Source organism: Chenopodium quinoa, unplaced genomic scaffold (assembly GCF_001683475.1).
Source record: "Chenopodium quinoa cultivar QQ74 unplaced genomic scaffold, ASM168347v1, whole genome shotgun sequence".
Classification (NCBI taxonomy): Eukaryota; Viridiplantae; Streptophyta; class Magnoliopsida; order Caryophyllales; family Amaranthaceae; genus Chenopodium; species Chenopodium quinoa.
In genome coordinates this window covers 472,057-495,261 of record NW_018742597.1, presented here as the reverse complement: position 1 = coordinate 495,261, position 23,205 = coordinate 472,057, and the positions used below count along the sequence as shown (strand labels likewise).

The window sequence follows — 23,205 nt, the reverse complement described above, 5'->3', positions numbered from 1 at the left end:
TCCAACCTCACTGAACATGCAATTGATGCAAATTAATTAAACAATTCCCCACCTGAGTACGGAGTACCTGACCCAGCCCGTGAGCCCGACGGCCACTCCCCAGGCCCCAGCCCCCAGCCCAGCCCAGCCCCGACAGCCACCCCCTCCCCCTGCACCACCACCGAAACCACCCTAAATTGAGTATATACTCAGTGGCGGACAATTAAATACACGATTAACACAATAACACTAAATTATCAAAATCTAACCTTAGAGACTGCTTCAAAGCCTTCAATGGAGGAGTCGAGGAGAGAAAGCTCAGAAAGTCAGAAGTCAGAAACCGCTTCAATGGAGAATTTCAAGTACGCTCCACAATCCAAACCTGCAACACATTAGCATTGTAGCAACCAAAATTGACTCAATTATCAACCCACAATTATCCAACTTCGAAGAACCCTAAAATCCTAAATTGAGTATTGTAGTGACAACTAATTAATTAAAATAGGTTAATGATTAAAGAAAAAGATCATCTAACCTTTGAGACTGCTTCAGTGGAGCCGTGGAGGAGGGAAAGCTCAGAATCCCCTTCAATGGAGAATTTTGAGTACGCTTCAATGGAGAGAGAGGAAGCCGTGTACTAAGTGGGAGTGTGGGACTTGGGAGGAGAGAGACTGAGAGAGAGGAAGGAGTGAAGGAGTAATACCGTGAAAATATGCTAAATTTTTATTTTTTTATTTTTTTTGAAATAATAGGTTGTCACGTGACCCACAATGACTACATGTGTCGCAGACAATTAAATACATTAACACAATAACACTAGATTGTCAAAATCTAACCTTAGAGACTGCTTCAATGCCTTCAATGGAGGAGTCGAGGAGAGAAAGCTCATAAAGTCAAAACTCAGAAGACACTTCAATGGAGAATTTCGAGTACGCTCCACAAACCAAACCCTGCAGCACATTAGCATTTTAGCAACCAAAATTGACTCAATTATCAACCCACAATTATCCAACTTCGAAGAACCCTAAAATCCTAAATTGAGTATATAGTGACAATTAATTAATTTAATTAGGTCAATGATTAAAGAAAAAGAAGATCTAACCTTTGAGACTCCTTCAGTGGAGCCGTGGAGGAGAGAAAGCTCAGAAGCCCCTTCAATGGAGAATTTCGAGTACGCTTCAATGGAGGAGAGAGAGAGGAAGCCGTGTACTGGGACCAGGAGGAGAGAGACTGAGAGAGAGGAAGGAGTGAAGGAGTAATACCGTGAAAATGTGCTATATTTTTTATTTTTATTTTTAAAAAAAAAATAGGTTGTCACATGACCTACAATGATTACATGTGGGTCCGCCACTGGTTGTCATAGGTGACAGCAATGCGTCTTTCTCATGGTGCAATCAAGGCTAGTTGTAGCACAGATGGGGTGGCCATCATGATAGTGAGTTTGGTGACAGTGGTGGTGCCATGGCAGCGTAAGTAAAGGCATAACTTGAATACGAAGTGGTGGCGCCTCAATTTCCTAGCAAAGGTAAAATACAAAGTATCAACAAAAATATTATGTATAAAATTGAACTTCTTAAAATATTAAAAAAATACAGTATAAAAAAATGAATTAAAAAAAATAAAATAAAAATAAAAGCAACAAAAAAGAACTGTCAACCTCTTTTGACATACTAATACGGAGTAGCATCATCATCATCGTACTTAGGATAAACTTTAAACTTCAGCCCGATAGAGTAGGTAGTTTTTAAATGCAGTCACTTATTTTTATTTATTTATTTTCCAAACTTTGGCCAATTAAAGTTATCGTGCAATTAAAATTGTAATCATGTGGTTGTTTTCCGACACTTTACTAGAGAGAAAACAACACTTTTATTTTTGCGTCGGAAAACAATCATATGACTTAAATTTTATCATAAAGTAAATTTAATTAGCTAAAATTCAGGGAAACAAAATTAGAAGTGCCTATAATTTGAAAAATGAGAACTTAATTTGGTTGAAATATGAAAATTTTCCAAGTACTTATTTCCTTAAATTGCTTTTCGCTGTGAGTGATTAACGTTGGCACAGTTTGTGAAGTTTATGAAACAAAGAATATAATAATAACATTATAAACAATTCCCAAAAATAAATTTAAAAATAAAATAAAAAACAAAATTTTCAATATACTTATACAAAATGGTAAATATATTAAGGGCCTGTTCATTTCAGCTTAATTTCAGTTCAGTTCAGCTCTAATCAGTTCAGTTTAATTCAGTTCCTAATATCTTTCTCTTATAAACAATTTATTTTGCTATTTTCAGTTCAGTTCATTTCAGCTCTAATTAATCCAGGTTCGATTGTTTTCAGTAAATACGAACAGGCCCTAAAGTGATCCCCAACAAAAATTGATGCTCCCTCCGAATCATACCAATGTTCCCATTCCACAGATTTAAAAGCCAAAGTAATGCGGATAGAATGTATTTATAAAAAAGAATATTACTTAGAAAGTCCAACAAAGAGGATAGAAAAAAATACAATCAAAGAGAAGGAAAAACTAATACTATACGTAAGTAGAGATTTGCAAAATTACAACAGTTTTCATTTTATCTCATTTTATCATTATTATCTCATTTTAATTTGATTTGCAAAATTAGAAATTTGAATTTACATCATTTTATCTTATTTTTCACTATTTGAATGTAAAACAATTTTCCGTCGAAAGCAAAAGTGTTCTTGTATGATTGAAATTCATTTTGCTTTTAAAATGAAAGAAAAAAAAAAACTATTCCTTCCTTACTTCCCTTCTCTTTAACAACTGTTTACCTTTTCTTATTCATCCTTTCCTTTTCCCTTCAACTTGTTTTCCCATTGTATTGTAAAATGATGAACATGAATATTCATTTTACATTGCAATCATTTTACATTCTACCAAACGAAGTCAACATTTGTATAGTAAATCATACTTGCATTCTAAAGGGATGTGGTATTCATACCTTCCGATATGATATTGGGATTTTGGCACTCCTTCGTGTGATAAGAGTACAGAAAATCATACTCACATGGTCAAAATGTTAAAATACCTTCTCAAACTGTTTTATATTTGCTATATTACCTTCTTATATTAGACTATATCTAAAACAAACGAAGGTAGATTAAAGTGGTGATAAAGAGCATGAGGTTATTATATGTGGAGGGGACAAAAATAGTATGGGTGAGGAAAAAGGAAAGGAAGAGGAATATATTCCACCTTAAAAGTGGGTAACTAATACTCTCATTTGGGATATCTTCTCCATCTTTGTATTCTCAACACAAGGTCATTTCATTATTTCCTTGCCACCACCTATATTTACTTTCATTTTCCCTCTTTCCATCTTTTATCATTTTCATATTTCTCTATTATGAGTTATGACTTTTAATACCCTTCAATACATTATTATCAATCTAAGCACACCCTTTGAGGGACATTGTTACACTAACTCTGTTTGATAGGCTGGGAAAGAAGTTTAAATTTGTTTACCCTTGGAGTAAAATGTCTCTTAAAATAATAGAAAACTATTTTTCCCTCAAAATTAAGGGAAAACTATTTTCTTTCATTTTCCCTACCTTTCTTGTACACTCTCTTCACGATCTTTTCACTTTATCTTTCATTTTTCATCATATTTCTTATATGGAACAAAATAATGGATAACTAATCTTACACTTCTTTTTTCCATTGTAAATTGCTTTACATTGAACATATCTTACACTCAACCAAACAAAACAGAGCCTATATTTGAAAAGGAGAGTTTGGAAAAACAGAAAAGGAAGAGGAGTGAAAGATTTATTATCCTTTATTTGGTTAAAACATGAAGAGAAGGAAAAGGAAAAGGAAAAGGAAAAGGCGGGAATTGAAAGGATTCATTCTTTCTAAAGGAGTTGTAAGAAAAATGGAGGTTAACACTCTCCCTCCACTTCTTTCCCTTCCCTTCCCTTCAAATATGTTTTTCAAACGAGTTGGGATCCTTCTAAACCCTAATCCAGAGGATCCAAATCTAGAGGATCCCAACCTTTTTCAAACATGGTGACATGCGTATATTAGGTTGGAAATCAATAAATTTGAAGGATGATGACGGAGGTTTAGGTAGAATATAAGACAGGGAGAAACGGTAACATAATGTGAAATGAAACTATAGAGGTTTATATACTTGCCTATTTATTTGTTCGTACACCAAATCGCCTGGTTAATATGATATTCATCAATAAATTATTAAACTTGAACTACTTGGTATTAGAATTATGATATGATTTTAATTATTATCACCCAACCCATCACTTTAAAAAAGCCACATTTAGAAACTTAACAGATAAATTAATACTCTGTTCTATGTTGATGTTAATACAGTTCTTTGTTGGCTTTTGAATCGATAGCAAGCAAAGATCAATATAATACAGAAAGATATAACTTTAATAATTATAGTATCTGATTTATCTTGTGACATGAAACACATTACTAATATAAACACTCATAGAAAGAGCAATTTTAGCATTGATTTTAAAGTGTATCTCACCACAATGAGATAGACCAATACACTGACAATTTCATGAGAAGGGACAAAAAAAAACTTCTTGACACTCATGAGTCCCTCATCTGCAGCAACAATTGCAACTTAGCCTATAATAGGGAATACATGAAGACATAAGTCAAAGATGACCAACAACATATATTCAGAATATAGCACATATATGTTGGTCTAGTAACAAATTAATTACAACTTTAGCTTGTACAAAGTAGTAATAATAAGGACCTAGTCCCTTTTGTGGTGAAATGAATTGATTGATCTAAGCTGAAATGTAGGGTAAAACTAAAGTGAAGTACCATGAGATTAAGTCTAAAAGAATAGGGACTAACGCTTCATTTGAACAAAAAGATAATAAGTGGGAGGAAAAAAAACGATATTGCTTGTTTATGTAAACAATTGGGAAAAGAGAGGAAAAAACGAGGAATGGAGAGACACTATCTCTCAAAAATTTGAGAGTACCAACATAGGTGAGGCTCTTCAAAAGTGTTCTCCAGTCCCTTTTTCATCTTTTCTCCACAAGACACTCCAAAGATCCATTTATAATAAGGAAAGGAAAAGTGGAAAATCAACTCTACCAAAATCAAAACTCTTGAGCGACTATTGGCTCTCCATGGAAAAAGTTGGAAAAAGACCTCTCCTTCAAGAGCTTTCGAAGAGCCAATTGAAGCTACAATATCATGATACGTAACAAAACATAATAATTATTTATCAAATAAGTTGGTATGTCGTATTAAAAGGTTTCAACCATTGTCGGTGTTGTTAAGGAAGATAGTAGGGCTCTCCAAAAGAAATCTTTCCCCTTCTCATCCTCAATCATTCCCTACTCTTTCCCATCTTTATTCTTATCTCAATAAAGTGCAAGCAATTCAAGGTTACAAACTGACCTAATTCGCTCATGAGATAAAAAAAATACTCAGAACCTAAATATGGTTCACCCAACTAAATAATGGTGATTTTTAGACAATTAAACCACATAATCTCAAATTCTACTGATGCAAGTATGCATTTCTTTCTTCGAAAAATCAAAAGCACTCGTTTCTTTTTTTTTTTTTTTTTTTTTGACAGGCGTTTCTTGGATTACCTGGTATATTAGGTTGTTATGACACCTCAACATGAGATTAAAACTAAATATAAGGTTAGTAGGTCGATTAAGGTGTGCCAATCACAGTGAACTCGGAAAATAACACAATAAACGTATATAAATGTAAGAACAGGTAACAGATTGCAAGAAAGAAAGAGTGAGAAATTAATTAATATTTTCTAATTTCTTGATTATGATTTTAATTCCAATTTTTAAAGATAATTGAAATAATAATTTTATATAAACGCTCTAAGCATAAACCCACAATCGTGATAACAAACAGCGCACCAATCCAATCCCAGGAAATCAATCAAAACAGAGACATTGGTTTCTTCCATCTAATCCAATTCAAAATCTCTAGTGATCTCACTTATTATAAACTTAAATTTAATAAAATGGATCTAATTAATATAAGTACATATATAATATGTAAAAACTGTAGCAAATCAATTGAATATTAGCAAATCCATCTCATAAATAAACAAAAATATATTAGTAAAACAAAAAACAGACCTTGATCTCAACGATGATTAGAATTTCAGCAGATTCCTCCATTATCATTGTAATGATGTTTGCAATCAACCTAAACAATCAACAGCAGATAGATCATGTAACCACGGTGATTTATTTAGAAAATACAGTACAATCCATTACAGAAAATAAAATCAAAAGAAATTATTGATTGACAAAATGTATACAGACTTCGATAAATCACGGGATATAGCCATCAAAACAATTAATGATGAATTTAAAAAATATATATATAATTAAAAAAAAAAAAAAAACAAATCATCAATTTGAGATTAATTTTGAAGGTTAGTTGGGATGAATACTTAATAGAGATTCCGAGATGTTGCACAAGATTTGTTGATTGTTATTTGTTAATTATCTATGGTTGATTTTTGATTGGCGATTGTCGATTGTCGATTGTCAATTGTTGAGAGGATTGATGAAAGAGAAGATAAGAGAGAGAAATTGAGATGGGAAAATGAGAGAAAGAAACCCTAACTAACTAACTTACGAATCATTTAATTTGCAAGGCCACGAACCAACACTCTAATGGGCCCAGGCGGTCTTATTGTCGGGCACCCGTTTTCAATGTATCCGCATACCAGCTATACACTGGTCAAGAAACGGATATACTGGGCCGGTCCAAAATATAGACCAGTCCACTAGTGTCATGAGTAGACTAAGGGGCCGTTTGGTTGGGGTTAATAATCAAAAGGAATCGGAATGAACTGATATCATTACCTTTGTTGTTGTTTGTTTGACACTTTTTTGATTCCCTTTACCCATTTTTATTTTTGAGTTCACCCATTTTTAGTCTACATTGATTCCCCACCCCCCCAGACTTTCCCATTCCCTTTCCCTAGCCACCATACCCACCACCATTGTACTTGCCGGAACTAGCCCAACCACCTCGCCACGGACCTAGTCCCCACCGCCGGACTCGCCGCACTTCCCCCACAACTCGCCGGAGCCCGCGCACCTCCCCCACCTCTCCCCTCGAAAACACCTCCCCTACCCGGAAAAACTTCCACCACCAAGCAAAAACCCTAGAAAACACCATCCCTCCCCTTAAAAACGCCGGCCGACCTTCCCCCAACCCTCGAAACCCTAGCGGCTAGGGTTTCGAGGGCGGGGGAAGGTTGGCCGGCGTTTTTAAGGGGAGGGATGGTGTTTTCTAGGGTTTTTGCGTGGTGGTGGAAGTTTTTTCCGGGGAGGTTAGGGGCTGCGAGGGGTGGGGGAGGTGCGCCCAGGGCTGCCGATTTCCGTCGACGTTGTGGCTGGGCGATGGGGTGGCTCCTGGTGGCTGGAAAAGTGAAGAAAGGGGATGTGTGGTGGTGATGGTGATTCCCTTTGTTTATTGAAAACCAAACAACACAGTACTTGGAAAAGGTTTCATTCCATTCTCCTACATTCCCTTTGTTCATTCCATTCCGATTCCCCCGCGCGAACCAAACGGCCCCTAAAAAAAATATATCATGAGTATGTCTATTGCAATTTTAATAATAGTTAAAGCATGTCACAAATAAAGTACAAGCATAAAACATTATCAAATAGCACTGTCAAAAACCGAACCGAACCGGTTCAAACCGATCCGAATGAGAACTAAACCGATTAAAAATCAATTTTATGAAACCGAAAATCGACCTGAACCGCATGTTAGTAAACCCGAAACCGAATCGATCCGAGTAAACGTTAAATCGTTTAAGAATCGAACCAAATCTAAACCAAACTGAAAGGAAACCGAACCGAAATTGAACCGAACCGTTTCTAACCCGAAACCGTTTGAACTGGCATAAAAACCGTTTACACCAAACCGTTAACAAACTGCAACCCGTTTGCATCGAACCGTTTATAAACCGAACTGATTATAAACCAAACCGCTTAGAAACCGAACCGTTTATGAACCGAATATATCCCCCACTAGTTTTCGTATGCGTTCAAGTATCATACAATCTGAAACTGGTATTTCAGACAGATAACAGTCTACAAGAGTAACAAACAAAACAGAGATTAATTTAAACGAAAACATAAAACATCATTAGTGGGGTTACTGGGGTATCATAAACTAAAACTCATTTCTAAAACAGGTCGAGTTAAGAATGACATAGGCAAAACGTTTTTTTTTTTTTTCTCTCTTTCTCTCTCTTTTGCATAATATAGGAAAAATTGTTTTAAATAATACCACCTTTCACCCGTTCACTAAAAACAAGTCGACCTTTTGATTGTCTCTAAATAATACCACCTTTAGAGGTTGTCCGCTTTAAACTATTTAACCTGCAACCTAAATGACCGGTTAATTTTTTTTTTTTTTTAATAACTTCGTTTAATAATGTAATTAACTCTTAATAGCAACTTTAATGAATGTTAATTACAATTAAAATATTTTGATAATATCTTTTAAAATTAAAACTGATTTTTATTTTTAATATAAATGATTTTTTTTTTGGAATCTGCTGTCGCTCCTCCCCTTTCCCCCTTCACCTTTAACAGCCCCTCCCGCTCCACCTCCATTAATGGCAGCCACCATCCCCTCCATTTCCGGCAGTCCCCCCCCATCCTCTCCATTTCCAGCAACCCTCCTTCTCCTCCATTTTCGGCCGCCCTTCCACTTCCCCTTGAAACCCCTACCCGAAGCCCACCTAAAATCCCCTTTCCTCTTCCCTTCCGTTTCTCCTCCATGACTTCCGACCATCCTCTCCTCCCCATCTCACTTCCTTTCCCGACTATATCTCACCAGCCCACCCTCTCATTCTCTCTCCGTGACCTGAAAACCCCACCCAATCGAACACCCAAATCCCTCGAATTCCAGTCACCCACCTTATCGAAAAACCGCCCAAAAACCCCATCCCATGGCCGATTTTTGGGTTTCGAGATGTTTAGCATAGGTTTCGGGGTTGGTTTCATGTGGCTTTGGAGATGAGGGTGGGGTGGCTGTGGATGCGAGGGGAGGGGGCGAGATGCTGGGGTAGGATTTTCTGGCGTGAGGAGGAGGTTGTGGCGCCGGACGGCCATGAAGAGGTGCTGGCAACCTTGGCAGGGAGGGGAAGAGATGGCTGGTGGGGGAGGGGGTTATTTTATTTTATTTTTTTACAAAAATAATAATAATAATTTAATATTATTACCTATTAAAAATTAAATATTAAATAAAAAAACAAATTAAATCTTTTTAACCCAATCAAACATTGACACGTGTCCCATATATCTATTAATCAAGTCAACAACAGGTCAAGACTTATTTAAAGCGGACAACCTCCAAAGGTGGTATTATTTAGAGATAATCAAAAGGTCGACTTGTTTGTAGCGGACGGGTGAAAGGTGGTATTATTTAAAGCAATTTTCCCATAATATATGAACCACATGTTTATTTAATTATTTAACAATCAAAATATCTAAATTCTAAATCTAAAATTTGTTTGGCCTTTTGGTTTTTGGAGGGAAATTTCCCACTATTCATATTTTGACGAAATTGTCAAAAAAAAAAAATGATATCAATTTTCCACTTTGTAAAAATCAAAATTTTTAATTTTATTTTAATAACATTAAACAAACTTTTATACAATTAATCAGATGGCTTAAAAAAATTAATTACATTTCTCGAATCCCGATAAAACGATATATACCTTCATAATATCAACTTTTATATTTTTTTAACACACACATTAACTTATTAAGTTATTTAAATTATAAAATGTGAATCGGTTAACGTGTAAATGTCTTGCGCTGCGATTAATAAAAAATCGAAGACCGTTTAATAATATAATGATGTCATATCTTAGAGAGTTAGAAGTACTACGGATTTGTTATATGATTATATTTATATCAGTTTAGTTGTGCCTGTAAGGCTGTAAGCAATACACTTGTAATCGTGTAAACTTATAAATGATAGAATTGACTAGCAGATTAGTACATAAATACAAATTACTTAATTAGATACGAGTCATATGACTACATGAGTGATTGACTAATATGACTATATGAGCAATTGTCAATTTAGCATAGTTGCATAACAGATTAACAGTGTACTAAACTATCCTACTCGGTAATATACTAATAGTGTTTCGGGGGTTTTTTGGAGTCCCTCGGGAGAGTTACAATACAGAGTATGTGCACCTGACGTCTGTACATGCAAAACCACGAAACTCCGGTTGGGTGGAGTTCCGCCTCCGACGATCAAGTTAGTATGGTTCCGGATGGGTAAACGTGCGGAAAGTAAATAGGTTTTTCTCCCTGATTCAAAGAGATTCCGCAATTAATATTGCTCGGGTTTTGTGTATGTATTTACGAATGAGTAATAAAGGAGGAGCTTCCTCTATTTGTAGCAGATGTGGATCCGCTCCCCATTGGGGGGTACAATGCCACGTGGCATCCTCTGATTGGATCCCTTCGGGACTCTACGAGGTTGACACGTGTCAGTCCCTCATTGGGCCACGTGGCAGGGGTAATTTTTACCCCAAACAAATAGCATTTAAGTATTTAATCTATTAGACTCAAGTTAAAAGTTACTCTTTCTTATTAACTTATTAGTCTAATTAAGTAATTACTAATTAGTGACTTAAGCCTTAGGGGTAAACCAGTAAAAGATATACAAAAATATAATAATCTTATGATTCTCATCCCTTAATACTAATAAATATTTAACTATGAGAATATGAGATGGTTAGATGTTATGTATATGTATAATCGATTGAAAGAGTCAATATTACCTTCTTATTCATTAATGTTTTCTTTCATTATACAAATCAAACTACTTTGTAATATCTTCATATATAACTTTATGCAAATATATAATGATAAACGAGTCTTAATTATCAGTCTTGTTGACTAATTAAGTATCGAATACCAAATTGCAAATTTCGATGTCACAGCAACTCATCAAATCATGATTATGACACTATTAATTAAATGATCAAATAAGAAGCAGATAATAATCTGATAGTAAAACAATAATACATTAATGCACTAACTTTTATAATCTACTTCGTTATAAACTAGTAAGATTAGTATGCTAAACTTGAAACATAACATGATATGTATTTATAAAATTAATGAGAATTTGCATATAATATGATGCCTCAATATGAAGTGATGAAGTCTCGGCTTGATATAAAACTTATTAACTAGCAAAAAGTTAAAAAGTAGTATCAAATTTTAAACTAAAACCGTTTAATTGCCCGAATCCAAACGACTCGATAAAAAACCGATTTTTTGAAATAAAAAACAGACCCGAACCGTAATTTAGTAAATCTGAAATAAAACCGATCTGAATAATGTTAAATCGTAGAAGAATCAAACCCGTTAACGAACCGAACCATTTATAAACGGAACTTAAATAAAACTGAACCAAAAAAGAACCGAATCGTTTCCAACCCAAAACCGTTTTAACCGGGATAAAAACCGTTACACCGAACCATTAACAAACCGCAACCCGTCTGCACCGAACCGTTTACTACCCGGACCGTTTACAACCCGAACCGAATTTAAACTGGGATAAAAACCGTTTACACCGAACCGTTAACAAACCACAACCCGTCTGCACTGAACCGTTTACAATCCGAACCGAATTTAAACCGGGATAAAAACCGTTTACATCGAACCGTTAAGAAACTGCAACCCGTCTACACCGAACCGTTTACTATCTGGACCGTTTACAACCCGAACCGAATTTAAACCGTTCAAGAATAAACCGAAACCGAATCGAACCGATAATTATTTAAATCGAACTGAAACCGACCCGTAAGACACTTGAACCGATTTCAAACCGAACCGAAACCGAACTGTCAAACCGTTTTGACAGTACTTTTATCAAACGTCTATATAACTAAACTGCATAAAATATTACAGAACGGAGAGAGTAGTCTATTTTAAAATGAGATTTAAGATAACTAATCCAATCTGGATTTAAAAAATTGCATAACATATGAACAATTATCAGTGAAATACTATTTAATTTCCCTTTAGGATACGTTCCGAAATTTTCTGATCTAGTCTGATCTTATTATATTTTTCTGATTTGATCTGAATTTTTTTTTACCTGATCTGAATGTTTTTATTTGATTTGAACTTTTCTAAATTAAGCACTAGAGTGCTTAGTTAAGTTGAATCAAACGCACATATAATCATATTTGTGATATATATAATAGGGGTGTCAATTTCGGCTATCAAGATGCTTTTGAGTTGACCCAAACAGTTTAAGTTCACCTCAGTTCAAGTTATTTCAGGCCAGTTTGTTTGAATAATTCAGTTCAATTCGGTTTAGATTATTTCGGAAACAATTCAAATCAAGTTGTCTTAATTTTGGGAACAGTTCTGTTCAAATCCAGTTCATTAACAGGCGGACCTAAATCAGTTCATCCACAATAATTTATGTTAATGCATGTTGGTGACAAAAGAAAGTATTCAGGTTGGACTCGAGTTATTTTAGGTATAATTAGTGTCACGTCAATTCGGTATGCGTAGCCTTCTCGGGTTATCTCGATGATATTTTCATTTTTATAAAGCTATGTATATGTAATTTAGGTTGATGAGTTCTTTCCAAATTCATATAATCATTGTATTAGACCCATTATTGGTTATAAATTTAGGTTAGAACTTATTACTCTATATTATTACTTAGTTATATATAAGTTGAAACTTATAAAAATTGATCTAAGTTACATCCTATACGAGTTAGATAATAACGTACGCCTATTTTAAGTTCAATCAAATTAGGTTAGCTTCGGGTTCACTTCAATTCAATTCAATTCAATTCAGGTTTAATCAAGTAACAGGTTCGTTACGATTCGGCCCAATTCAGTTTAGTACATAGAGTCTGCGGGTTGGGTATAGGTTAATTTTAGTTCATGTCACTTTCATTTCAAGCTCAATTCAGTTCAAGTTATTGATTATCAGGTCAATAACAGTTTAGGTCGCTTTCAATTCAGGCCAAATTTTTAGGTTACGGGTCATTTTCAATTCAGTTTATTTCACTTCAGGTCATATGCAATTCAGTTAACCCAGCGGGTTCCAACCCAAACTGACATCCCTAATATATAAGGAAGGAATGATTTTCCAAAACAAAAGAAAAAATATTTTAAAATATATAAAATATAAAGAGGGAAAGAAAAGGTATAAAGAAAATAAAATGAGTAATTATCTATGTCGAGTAAATAATAAGATAGTTCAACAACTTTACAAATTTAATTATATCTAATTTCCCTTCATTAAACTTGTCATATGTCTAATATGTAAAAGGAAGAAATTGTTTTCAAAAATAAAAGAAGAAAAACAACATTATAAGGAAAGAGGGGCTTACGTATGTATTATTGGCAAAAGAAAAAGCAAAAGAGGGGCTTACACCCTATCTTCCTCAATCCTGACGAGCCCTAAAGTGAAGAGAACACTTCCCTAGTCCAACATGCTCACAACCATGCATAATTCTATTTCATTGTGATATAGTTTTCCGGCTTGTAATAATTGATTTTACTTAAGCCAAACATAACATAATTACAGCAAACTCATAACATTAGATCCCACTCTCCCATAAAACTTGTAGCATTAAGTTTCCACTTATGCTTTCCAAACATTGATCAACCAGATACGGTGTATTACAAAAAAGACATTATGTTTCATATATTGGCTTTACAATCTAAAAAATTGAACATTTCAGCCAAAAGGAATTGATAACAAAATTTCTCTACTAGTCTTCTATTACAAGTTAAAAATTAGTATAAATTAGACAAGTATACGATGATATATGTATATACAAGTAAGTCATTTGCAGGGTTACATGTGATGTGGACTCTCTTTAATAAACACTTGCATATCCACAATGGAGTTCAATAAAAAAAAATAAAAAAAAATACTGCTAAATCGTTACAAGCTGACCCAACATCCCTAAAAGATTGAGCAATGGCTATCGAGGTAGATGATTCTTCAGCAATCGCATAAGAGAGGCATTACCCGGGGTTCTTTTATGGTCATCTTCAACCAGCTTTTGTCCACCTCTACCTCCCTGCAAAGGCAGCCATACTTATTACATAGGACCGACAAGTTGTTCATAATTCAGTAAAGACAAGGGCACATTTAGATTTAAAACAATAACATATGCAACATCATTTTGGAAATTTTTAAGGCAAGGCATGCACCTCTGATACTGATGGTGCTAGATGCTAGTCTAATGTAATAATTCTTGATTCCAACTCACCCACCTGACAACTCTACTTCGAAAAAATTTCAAGAAGACCAGGAAAATGGTAGCATTATGGTAACTCAACTGTTCATGGAGCATGGGAGCACAAAGAACTTATTTGAAGTCAAAACCTTGACTAACAATGTAATATGGCATGTTAAATAGAGACTAATAAAGTGTTTGGATGAGGAATTTGAAAATGGAATGGAGAAAGAGAAGGGAAGAGAAATGAAGGGATGCATCATCCTTCTTCTTTTGATAACTCAAACCCAAATTCTAAATGTTGAAAAGATTCGGAAAGATTCCTTCCCCTCCCTTCCCTTCTACTCCCCTCTCCTGCTCTTCCCTCCACTCTCCCCTCCCCTTCCATCTACTACTGATATCCAAAAACATTGTAAAGGGAGCACAGCTCACGAGAATATCGGAACAGAATTTTCAGAGATTACCATACAAAAGCTTTCATGAACATCAATCTAGCATATATTCTCCAAGTAAATCATCATACATGGTTTAAGGCAACCAGACAAGCTTTCTGACAGAGAGGACACGGCTTCTTGACCTTTTTTTTTCCAAAGTCTTGTATGTTTTTGATATCTCAGACATTGACAAATTGACATAAATTTATGTTGACTCACAGGGCATCTTTTATGTTTGGAGTTTCAAAAATTGTCGGCCTTTTGGTATTTTCTGTTGATTATGATGAATATTTAACACATCGAACATCTCTGAGCACTAACGTAAGGAGCTGAGGCCACAGGCCACATAAATTTGCAACAAGTATCTCATGAAATTTGCAATGATAATAATTACAAGAAACAAGACAGCATTACAAGCCACAATGAGACATCCTATTCCTACTCTTTAAGCATTTCAGTGTGCGATTCAGAAAATTATTTAACAGAAAAAAATATTACCTTGAGCTTTACAATCTCATCTGTAACATCTACGCTGCCAGCATCCCTCAACAATAACGATGAAGCTGGCATAAGACGCCTGATGACCACAAATCATCACTAAGAAGGTAAAAAAAGAAAAAGAAAGAGCGATATTTGCAAACAAGATTTAAGGGAACAAATGAAATATCCAATAATGTTTACATGAAGGTGAAATGATGCGAAATATCTCAAGTTGTTTACCTTTTAGGCCTCACTGCTTTTGAAGGTTTTGAATGAGAAGTTTCCTTTGTTTCCAGCTCAGAGTTGAAATTGCTGCCCGGAACATTTGCCACATTTTCCTACAAAAGAAGAGGAACAATGACTGAATGACATATGATATCTTTTACAGAATGCACAAGTATTATTCCATGTTGTAACAAAAAGAAGCATGGTTTACCTTATCCTTATCAATTTTTGAGTCACAGCCACAACTTTCGCCTTGATCTATCAGATCCAAGACATGTGACCTTGGCAGACAAGTAGCAGCCTCTGAAGATATTAAACAGATTCTATTATTTATTTGAGCAAGGGTTGCAGCTCATTGCCTCATTCCCCTATTATTACAAACAGCAGCAAGATATTGATACATTAGAGAAGTAACCATACCTGTTGATTTTTTATCACATTCCTTCCTTTGATCCTTCTCGTGGCGATCACTTATACTCGTGTCATGGGATATTTCACATTCCATCAGTGACTGCTGTACCTAAAGCAAAAGAGGAAAACACCAAGCCGCTGTTTGAGATCATTGAAGTAATACACACAAATTGGAGTGCCAAATATTGACCTATACATACATACCTGATAACTTTGTGGCAAAGACAGTTTTAGATCGGGAGAAGATAAGTTAGCTTTGTGAGAGGGCCTTGTCAAGATGACATCAGGATCAATACTCTCATCAACTGAAAGATAACCTTCTGGCCCTGAAGGCAAATCTCCAATGTAAACCTAGACAAGAGAAAATCATAGCTGATTACCAACTGATGTGGATAAGCTCACCTATTGCTATATTATTTTCTGAATTTCAAGAACGATTAGAACTGTATGCTGAAATCTATATTCAAAGAGAGGAGGGCTATCGAAAGAAAAGGAGAAACAAAACACCTACAACCAGAATCAGTTATAAACAAGTCCAAACCTTTGAAACATTAACGGATCCAGACCCTTGGCTTTCTTTTATTGATCCAGATCGAAAATCCTTATCCTGATTAGAGTTTCCAGATGGTCTTCCCTCAAAATCAGTACACTGACACCCTACTTCTGGTGATAAAGGGTCACCAACTTCACCTTCAAAATGTACATCTTTCTCCCAGGATAAATTCTTAGATTTGCATTCAGAATTAGAGTACTCATGTTTTTCTTCTGTTATTGTCACCCCCTCTAGTTCATAGTCATGGAGAGTAGTACGTTTTTCCCCTGATGTATGCAAGATTGTAATTTCCTTGCATTCAAGATCTGCAAGCTCTTTTATGTCTGCAGAACCTACTTTTACATGATCTGACAATTCTTCCTCACTGAATCTGGATTCCAAATTAGGGCCTCCAATAGAATAACTAGCCACACCAGGGCCTTGATTTTGATAGGAACGTTGAGACTTTAGATCGAGCAGTTCTTTTTCAATCGCCAGATATTTAGCATCTCCAATTCTGAGATTCTCTTTCAGAATATCAATATCTTTTTCCATGGTCTGTTTACAAATACCAATGCATGAGGGGTTAAGGCCACATGAAAGCGTTACAAGCAAACTACTAATGAAAAGTGTTGAGGTAAGCATCTTAACCTCGACTCTCTCTTTATACTGCTTCAACACAGCCCACAGAGCCTTGGCAAATCCTTGCATGACATAGTACTGCCTATATATGTTTGAATCAGCAGAGTCAACCTTGGGAAGTAAATTCTCATCCACTCTTTGTACAGGACTTCTTTTATTTCCATCGGTTTTAACTTCTGAAATTGATAGAGTGGCTTTAGTGCAGAAAAATGCAGACAGAGAGAGAGAGAGAGAGAGAGAGAGAGAGCGCAATGAAATATGGGACAATGGGAGCATGCATTCTCACTGACCTTTTTTGGGGGAGTCCTCTGAATCTCTATTAGTCATTCGGGCATCATTCTGCAAAAGTGTAAAAAAGAAACTAAAAAGTAAGGCAAGATTATATTCAATCAAGATAAACCTAGACCAAGACATCAACCATCACGAGGACATCAGAAAGTTGAGTTAATGCACGTCCTGATCCGTCAAATAATTTCGTGCTAGAAGATTTTGAATTCAGAAAATCTGGAGCCAAGAATATTGAAGCTGGACAACCAAGATAAATGAGTACAGAATAATGATGATGGCCATGAACGATGATGATTATACACATATTTAAAGTCTTCAAACTGCTTAAATTAAACAAAAGATTTATATGACTCAAATGAGAAGTAACATAAAGACTTCAATCATTTCTTAGTATGATCAAAGAAGTAGTGACAATAACAAATAGCAATAACAGCAGTGTAAACATCAAACGTACGACAGAACAACTATAAGTTTCAAAGATAACCTTCAGGGCAGGAAGTATTCTTATTACTTGCATGAACTTTGATTTACCAGAACTAGTTTAGTAGTCCGTCCACTTTTTATATGAAACAAAAATCCAAATTCAGTAGACTTTACAATATTTATATATGACTAACTTGTAAATACTGTATTTTCACTTACTAATTTAAACAACAAGGCTGAAATCAACTTCAAGATGCACCCATAATGCGACAGTGATTGCTTACCAGTGACCACAAATTCTCAAAACACAAAACTAAGTTAATGAGCACATATCCATTCTTTGTTTTGGAGAATATAATACATTGATACATAGAAACAATCCACAAAAGGCTCTCCACAATTTGCAAGATGTAAAGCATACAGATAAAAGCATAACCAACATTCACAACAAATTTCCATACCCTCCCATCAACCGATTCAACCCTAGTCAACTTTGCTCTTTTCTTCTGCTCATTGCCAGTAGTCTGATGACGCTTCTTATTGCGGGGTAAATATGAAGTTTCTTCCACTTCACAGAACCTCAAGGGGATAAAAGAGAGAGAGAGAGAGATTTAGACCATAAATTAAAAATACCATGTCATGATGCATCAAGAGCAAATAAAATTGTCAATGCTTACTTGATTTGCATATATGGTGAAGCCTGTCTAAGGAGAAAGGATGTATCAAAGTAATCTTCTTCCCCGGGTCTTACTGTCAAAATCTGGAAATAATCAAGATCAGCCATATGTTACTTGAATCAAGTAATATAGCCATTGATCTGGTATGTAGACTATAATAATATCAATTTTACGTATTTGATTTGCAATCAGCATTTTGTCACAAACTTCTCAAGGGTTAAAGGAGAACGAGAATAGAGACATTGGACACTGAGATGACATACCAAAGCCATACGCTTCCGGCCTTCCATATAATCTCGTAAATACCTAGTCAGCTTTTAAAAACAAAAATAATTAGTTTTCTATCACATAGTCACATAGAACACAGAAAGTCTAGAACAAAAATACAGAGTACAAACAATTTGAATATTGTCCGTTTCTGGAGATAATTCTCACATATGATTCACAAACTGATAATTTGTGAATATCTAGATGCTGACTTTATAAAAGCAGAAATATACCGTTCAAGCTGAATGTAAAATTGTGTAGCTGTAATAAAGGAAAAGGTTGTGAAATTAAGAGTTACCAATGAGCTCTGGAAGTGTTTCTGCATTGGTTTCTTGGGATTCTTCTGATGCTCCAATAATGACTAGCAAACATGATAGAGGCGCAAAATCACCAAGCATAAGAATGACAATACCCACAGAATATATGCAATGCTTCAATAAGACCCTCATGCAGATATACAGATGAAAATAACAAAGGCTACTAGTAGCTTAAGTGTTAATTCGTTAATAAGTGGTCAATGTACATAGGAAGATACGCGGAATATTAAAGAAAGAAACCACAAAGAATGCAAGCAAAAAGTTCAGACAACATACTCGAAGGCACAACCCAAAAACCATTGACGTGTTGTTGATAAAATTACTTTCAAGTAGTCTTCCACCCTGCAAAAAAATAGAGTACACTATCAACAGAACATTAACCACATTAATGAACATGATTGCATAAAGCATCTCTACAGTTTTGTTACAACATTTTTTTTTATCATAAATAAGACTTTTGCAACTTACATTGATATATTATGTATGCACTGCCTTTCTTAGTCTCTACTAGAGAACCCAAGACCCACTTCAATACTTCAACATAAACTATAAAAATTTGGTAGGCATATAACACGACACATAAGTCAAAGTATAAAATAAAATAAAAAAATTATTCTAGACATGACACGACTTTGGCTAGGCTTATATCTTAAGTCGATATATATTTATTATGTTTTGTTGTTGTCAACTCAACAATAGTAGTCAAGAAATAAGGATCTTGCATACAAAGAAACATCAGCAGGACTACTCTAGCAAACAGGCATATGCAACATAATAAGGAATCACTATCACAACCAAGATACAAGTCACGTTGAATTAATTGATATATATTCAGAGTGAAGTAATCCATCAAGGCACACACAAAAATTTACTGCTTTGGAAATAATGTTTTGAGCAAATAAACCACGTCAATATTCTCTTTTATTTCCAAAGATAATTCTTCTCGTCATTTACAGTTTTTATACTGTGCTCCAAAATACAGTAGCTCACCTTATTTCCAGTTTTCTTTTCTCTTTCAGCACCAGCAAGATCAACAAAAGTCAGTACAGCTTCATTAGGCAGAGATTCACTCCTCCCCACAGTCCCGTCAACAGCACAGCGAATGTTAATTATGCATTGTGAGCGGCTACATCAATAGTGAACATCCATATGAGCAACAGGGATGGGTTCAAGAGCTCCACAGCCAAGGCTAGCAAAACAATTCACAAAACTAGTGACGTAATTTTCACCAACCTGGATTGACTGTTAGAGTTTGTCATTGCAGTGACACGTTTTGATTTTGCATGGTTTAATAGATATTCTGCTTGTGCAACATCTTTGATTAAAACCTGTTTAAGTACATAAACCATTTAAATGCATCAAAGAAGACAAAAACAGTCATATAATTCAGCCCCGCGTGAAGCCGTGAATGGATTACTAAAACAGACAACTTACCTCTTTAAGGCCCTTAACAGCAGATTGTTGCATGTAGATATCAGATCCATCTGGAGACAAATCTGACAACTTTTCTCCCTTTCCTTTCTCAGAATAAATTTCAAATATGGATAAATAAAATGACCTGCATAGAACCACAGGAAAAAAACCAATAAGCCCTCCTCTATCTATTCATAATGACACAAGATGACTGAAAAGATCCTGAAAACTTTATCCTCCAGATTGCTTCCATAATAAGTGACAGAAACAACATCTACAAATGATGCAAATATTAAACAAAATCAACAACTGAGATTTCCAGCTGTCACCATATAGTTAAGGTTCTACATCATTATAATATAACTGAAATATTAGCCTAATCAATAGAAAATGCACATAGTAGCAAGAACAAAGCTAGGATTTTGTGACTGGACCAAGAAACTTATATATTGCAACCAAAAAAAAAAAGTTTCAAGAATATCAGTCAATCCCCTTATCCTAAAGCTTATGATATTCATATCTAAAAACTTAATTGAGTAATCACATCAATAATGGAATAAAAGTCTAGAAAAAAAGTTTCGCTACTTTGTTACTCCGTAATAGAAGAAAACAGTTAAAATCATTATTTCCAATTTCTTCCTGCAAGTAAGCTGGAATTCTGGTTATAAATAAACAGGACAAAACACAGTATGAAAGCATCAATTAGCCTACCCAAGCGACTTAACTGAAGGAGAGTCATGCCTCATACAAATTTCATTTGATATCTGATTAATAGTAGAGAAAGTAAACTGAAGGTAGTTATCCTTTTTCTTTGTCAGGTAAATTATAGGTAGTATTAATTTTCAATAGTTTACTCCCACCCCCCCCCCCCCCACCAAAAAAGAAAAAAAAAACACACACACACACACACAACAAAGCCAGCATAATTGCAAAATCACTTTGATAATATGTGGCAATTCCCCAAACCTTGAGGCCGAGCCAAAGCCACTCTATAGTCTATCTATTCTCAAATTATCATTACACAACGCAGAACATGACAAGCAAATATATTCAAAACAGTACCTAGAGAAGTAGAATGATTCTATTTAAACTTATCATACTCGTTTTCCCACAATTTCATAACACTAATACATTTCCTCAGAACACCATCTAAATATGTTTACATGAATCCATAGCAGTTACCTACAAAAGGGATTACCATAAAAGCACAGAACTACCTTTAATAACATCACACAACAAAGACTTCTAAAGAGCAACATAGAGAAAAAACGAATTGCCATCTCACACAAATATTTATACTATTAATTGAACCTCAAAAGGCAAAATGCGAACATAATCACCTCGACATCATGGACGATTTACCGGCTTCAGCATCGAAAATGTGGCGAAGAGCACGAGGAACCAAACCGGGTTCTTTAACAGACCCGAAAACGGTGTGAGTTTTCCCAGAACCACTAGGCCCTAAAGCAGCCAATAGCCCGCTTTTTCCACTCAGAAACCCCTCAACCATTGGCCTCATGAGCTTATCATACACTTCATCCTACACATATATAACCACAATTCACTTAAAAAAATTATGCAATCAATCAATCACATAAGAAAATCCCAAAAACCTAAAACGAGGGGAAATTCAAACAACGAACCTGAGAAGAATCTGAAGAAAAAACATGCGAAAATCCGTTGTAAACTTCAGACTTCAACCTATTAGAGTCGCAAATTGGGGGAATAATCGTAATAGAATGAAAATCATCATTGATCGTAAGGCAACTCTTACTGGGTTTTTTCGAATTGGGTTGCTTCGATTTAGAGGGTTTAGAAGGAGCAATTGGAAGGGGGCGAACTCTGAGGAAGACATTGAGAGAATTTGAGGAATTTGGTTGATTTGGGGATGGAATTTTACGGTTTTGTAAGAGTTGAACATCCATTGATAAGATGTCGTCGAGTGGGAAACTGGGGATGTTGAGGTTTTTGGAGGAGAGAGAATGAGATGAAGGTGATTTTGCGGCGGTCTTTGAGGCGGAGGGTCTTGCTCTCCGGGGAGGATTCCGGCGGATTGTGATGGTGGTCGGACATTGTTGTGGACTGCTTTCCTCCATTTTTCTCTGCATCTCGCTTTTTTTGAGTTGGTGTGTCGTTGAGAGAAATGAGAAAGGGGGAAGAAACGAAAATTTGAATTGAGAAATCTTTAACGTCACTTAACAAAACTTGGTCAGTTATTGGTCTTCAACTCTTCACCTATTTGGGAGTTTTGGATTTTTTTTTTTTATTTTTTTATTTTTTTCTCTTTTCTGAGCGGTGATGCCCCTACTCGGAATTGATCATAATAAGGGCAAAATTGAACTTTCAAAAATAACATGTGATGACAAAAAGTTACAAATATTAGACATACGCTCACTTCTTCCTCCTTCACACATCTTCTCTCTCTAAAATTTCAAGCAATTCTTTCTCTCTCTTTCATGTTTTGGATGGAAATTCTATCATCAAATTGGTAATTTTATCAATTTCATCATCAATTTCTTCAATTGTTTAAATGTATATGTTCAATTTATTTAGCTATTTTAATTTTTCGGTTTAATTTCTTCAGTTATAGTTCAATTTTTCGGCTTTAGTTTTCACTTTTGTTCGATTTTTACGGCTTAATTTGTTCAGTTGTGTTAGATTTTATGTGCTAAGTTTTTTTCAACAATTTTGTTTGATTTTGCGATTTCGTGTTCGATTTTGTTCAATTTTGTTCGATATCCTATTTGATTTTGCTTGATCTTAGTAAATTAGGTTTTTATGTGTAATTTTTTGCTCGAAATTCTACTCTTTACTTTATTTGAGCTATTTCATTCTTAAT

General features: G+C 35.1%; 1 protein-coding gene across 1 annotated transcript; it reads right to left on the bottom strand.

The window, feature by feature from the left end:
* Positions 1–13,669: 13,669 nt before the first annotated feature.
* On the bottom strand, positions 13,670–22,904 carry LOC110721132 (kinesin-like protein KIN-6). The gene is made up of 19 exons (XM_021900261.1): positions 22,010–22,904; positions 21,707–21,906; positions 20,388–20,511; positions 20,187–20,281; positions 19,944–20,079; positions 19,230–19,295; positions 18,935–18,997; positions 18,633–18,683; positions 18,370–18,452; positions 18,154–18,271; positions 17,272–17,320; positions 16,991–17,157; positions 16,349–16,897; positions 16,012–16,158; positions 15,817–15,916; positions 15,608–15,699; positions 15,412–15,509; positions 15,190–15,268; positions 13,670–14,098 (listed from the first exon to the last, which is right to left on the bottom strand). Exons 1-19 carry the CDS (start codon positions 22,472–22,474, stop codon positions 14,000–14,002), a joined length of 2,781 nt encoding a protein of 926 aa, XP_021755953.1. The 5' UTR covers positions 22,475–22,904; the 3' UTR covers positions 13,670–13,999.
* Between the last annotated feature and the right edge of the window lie 301 nt (positions 22,905–23,205).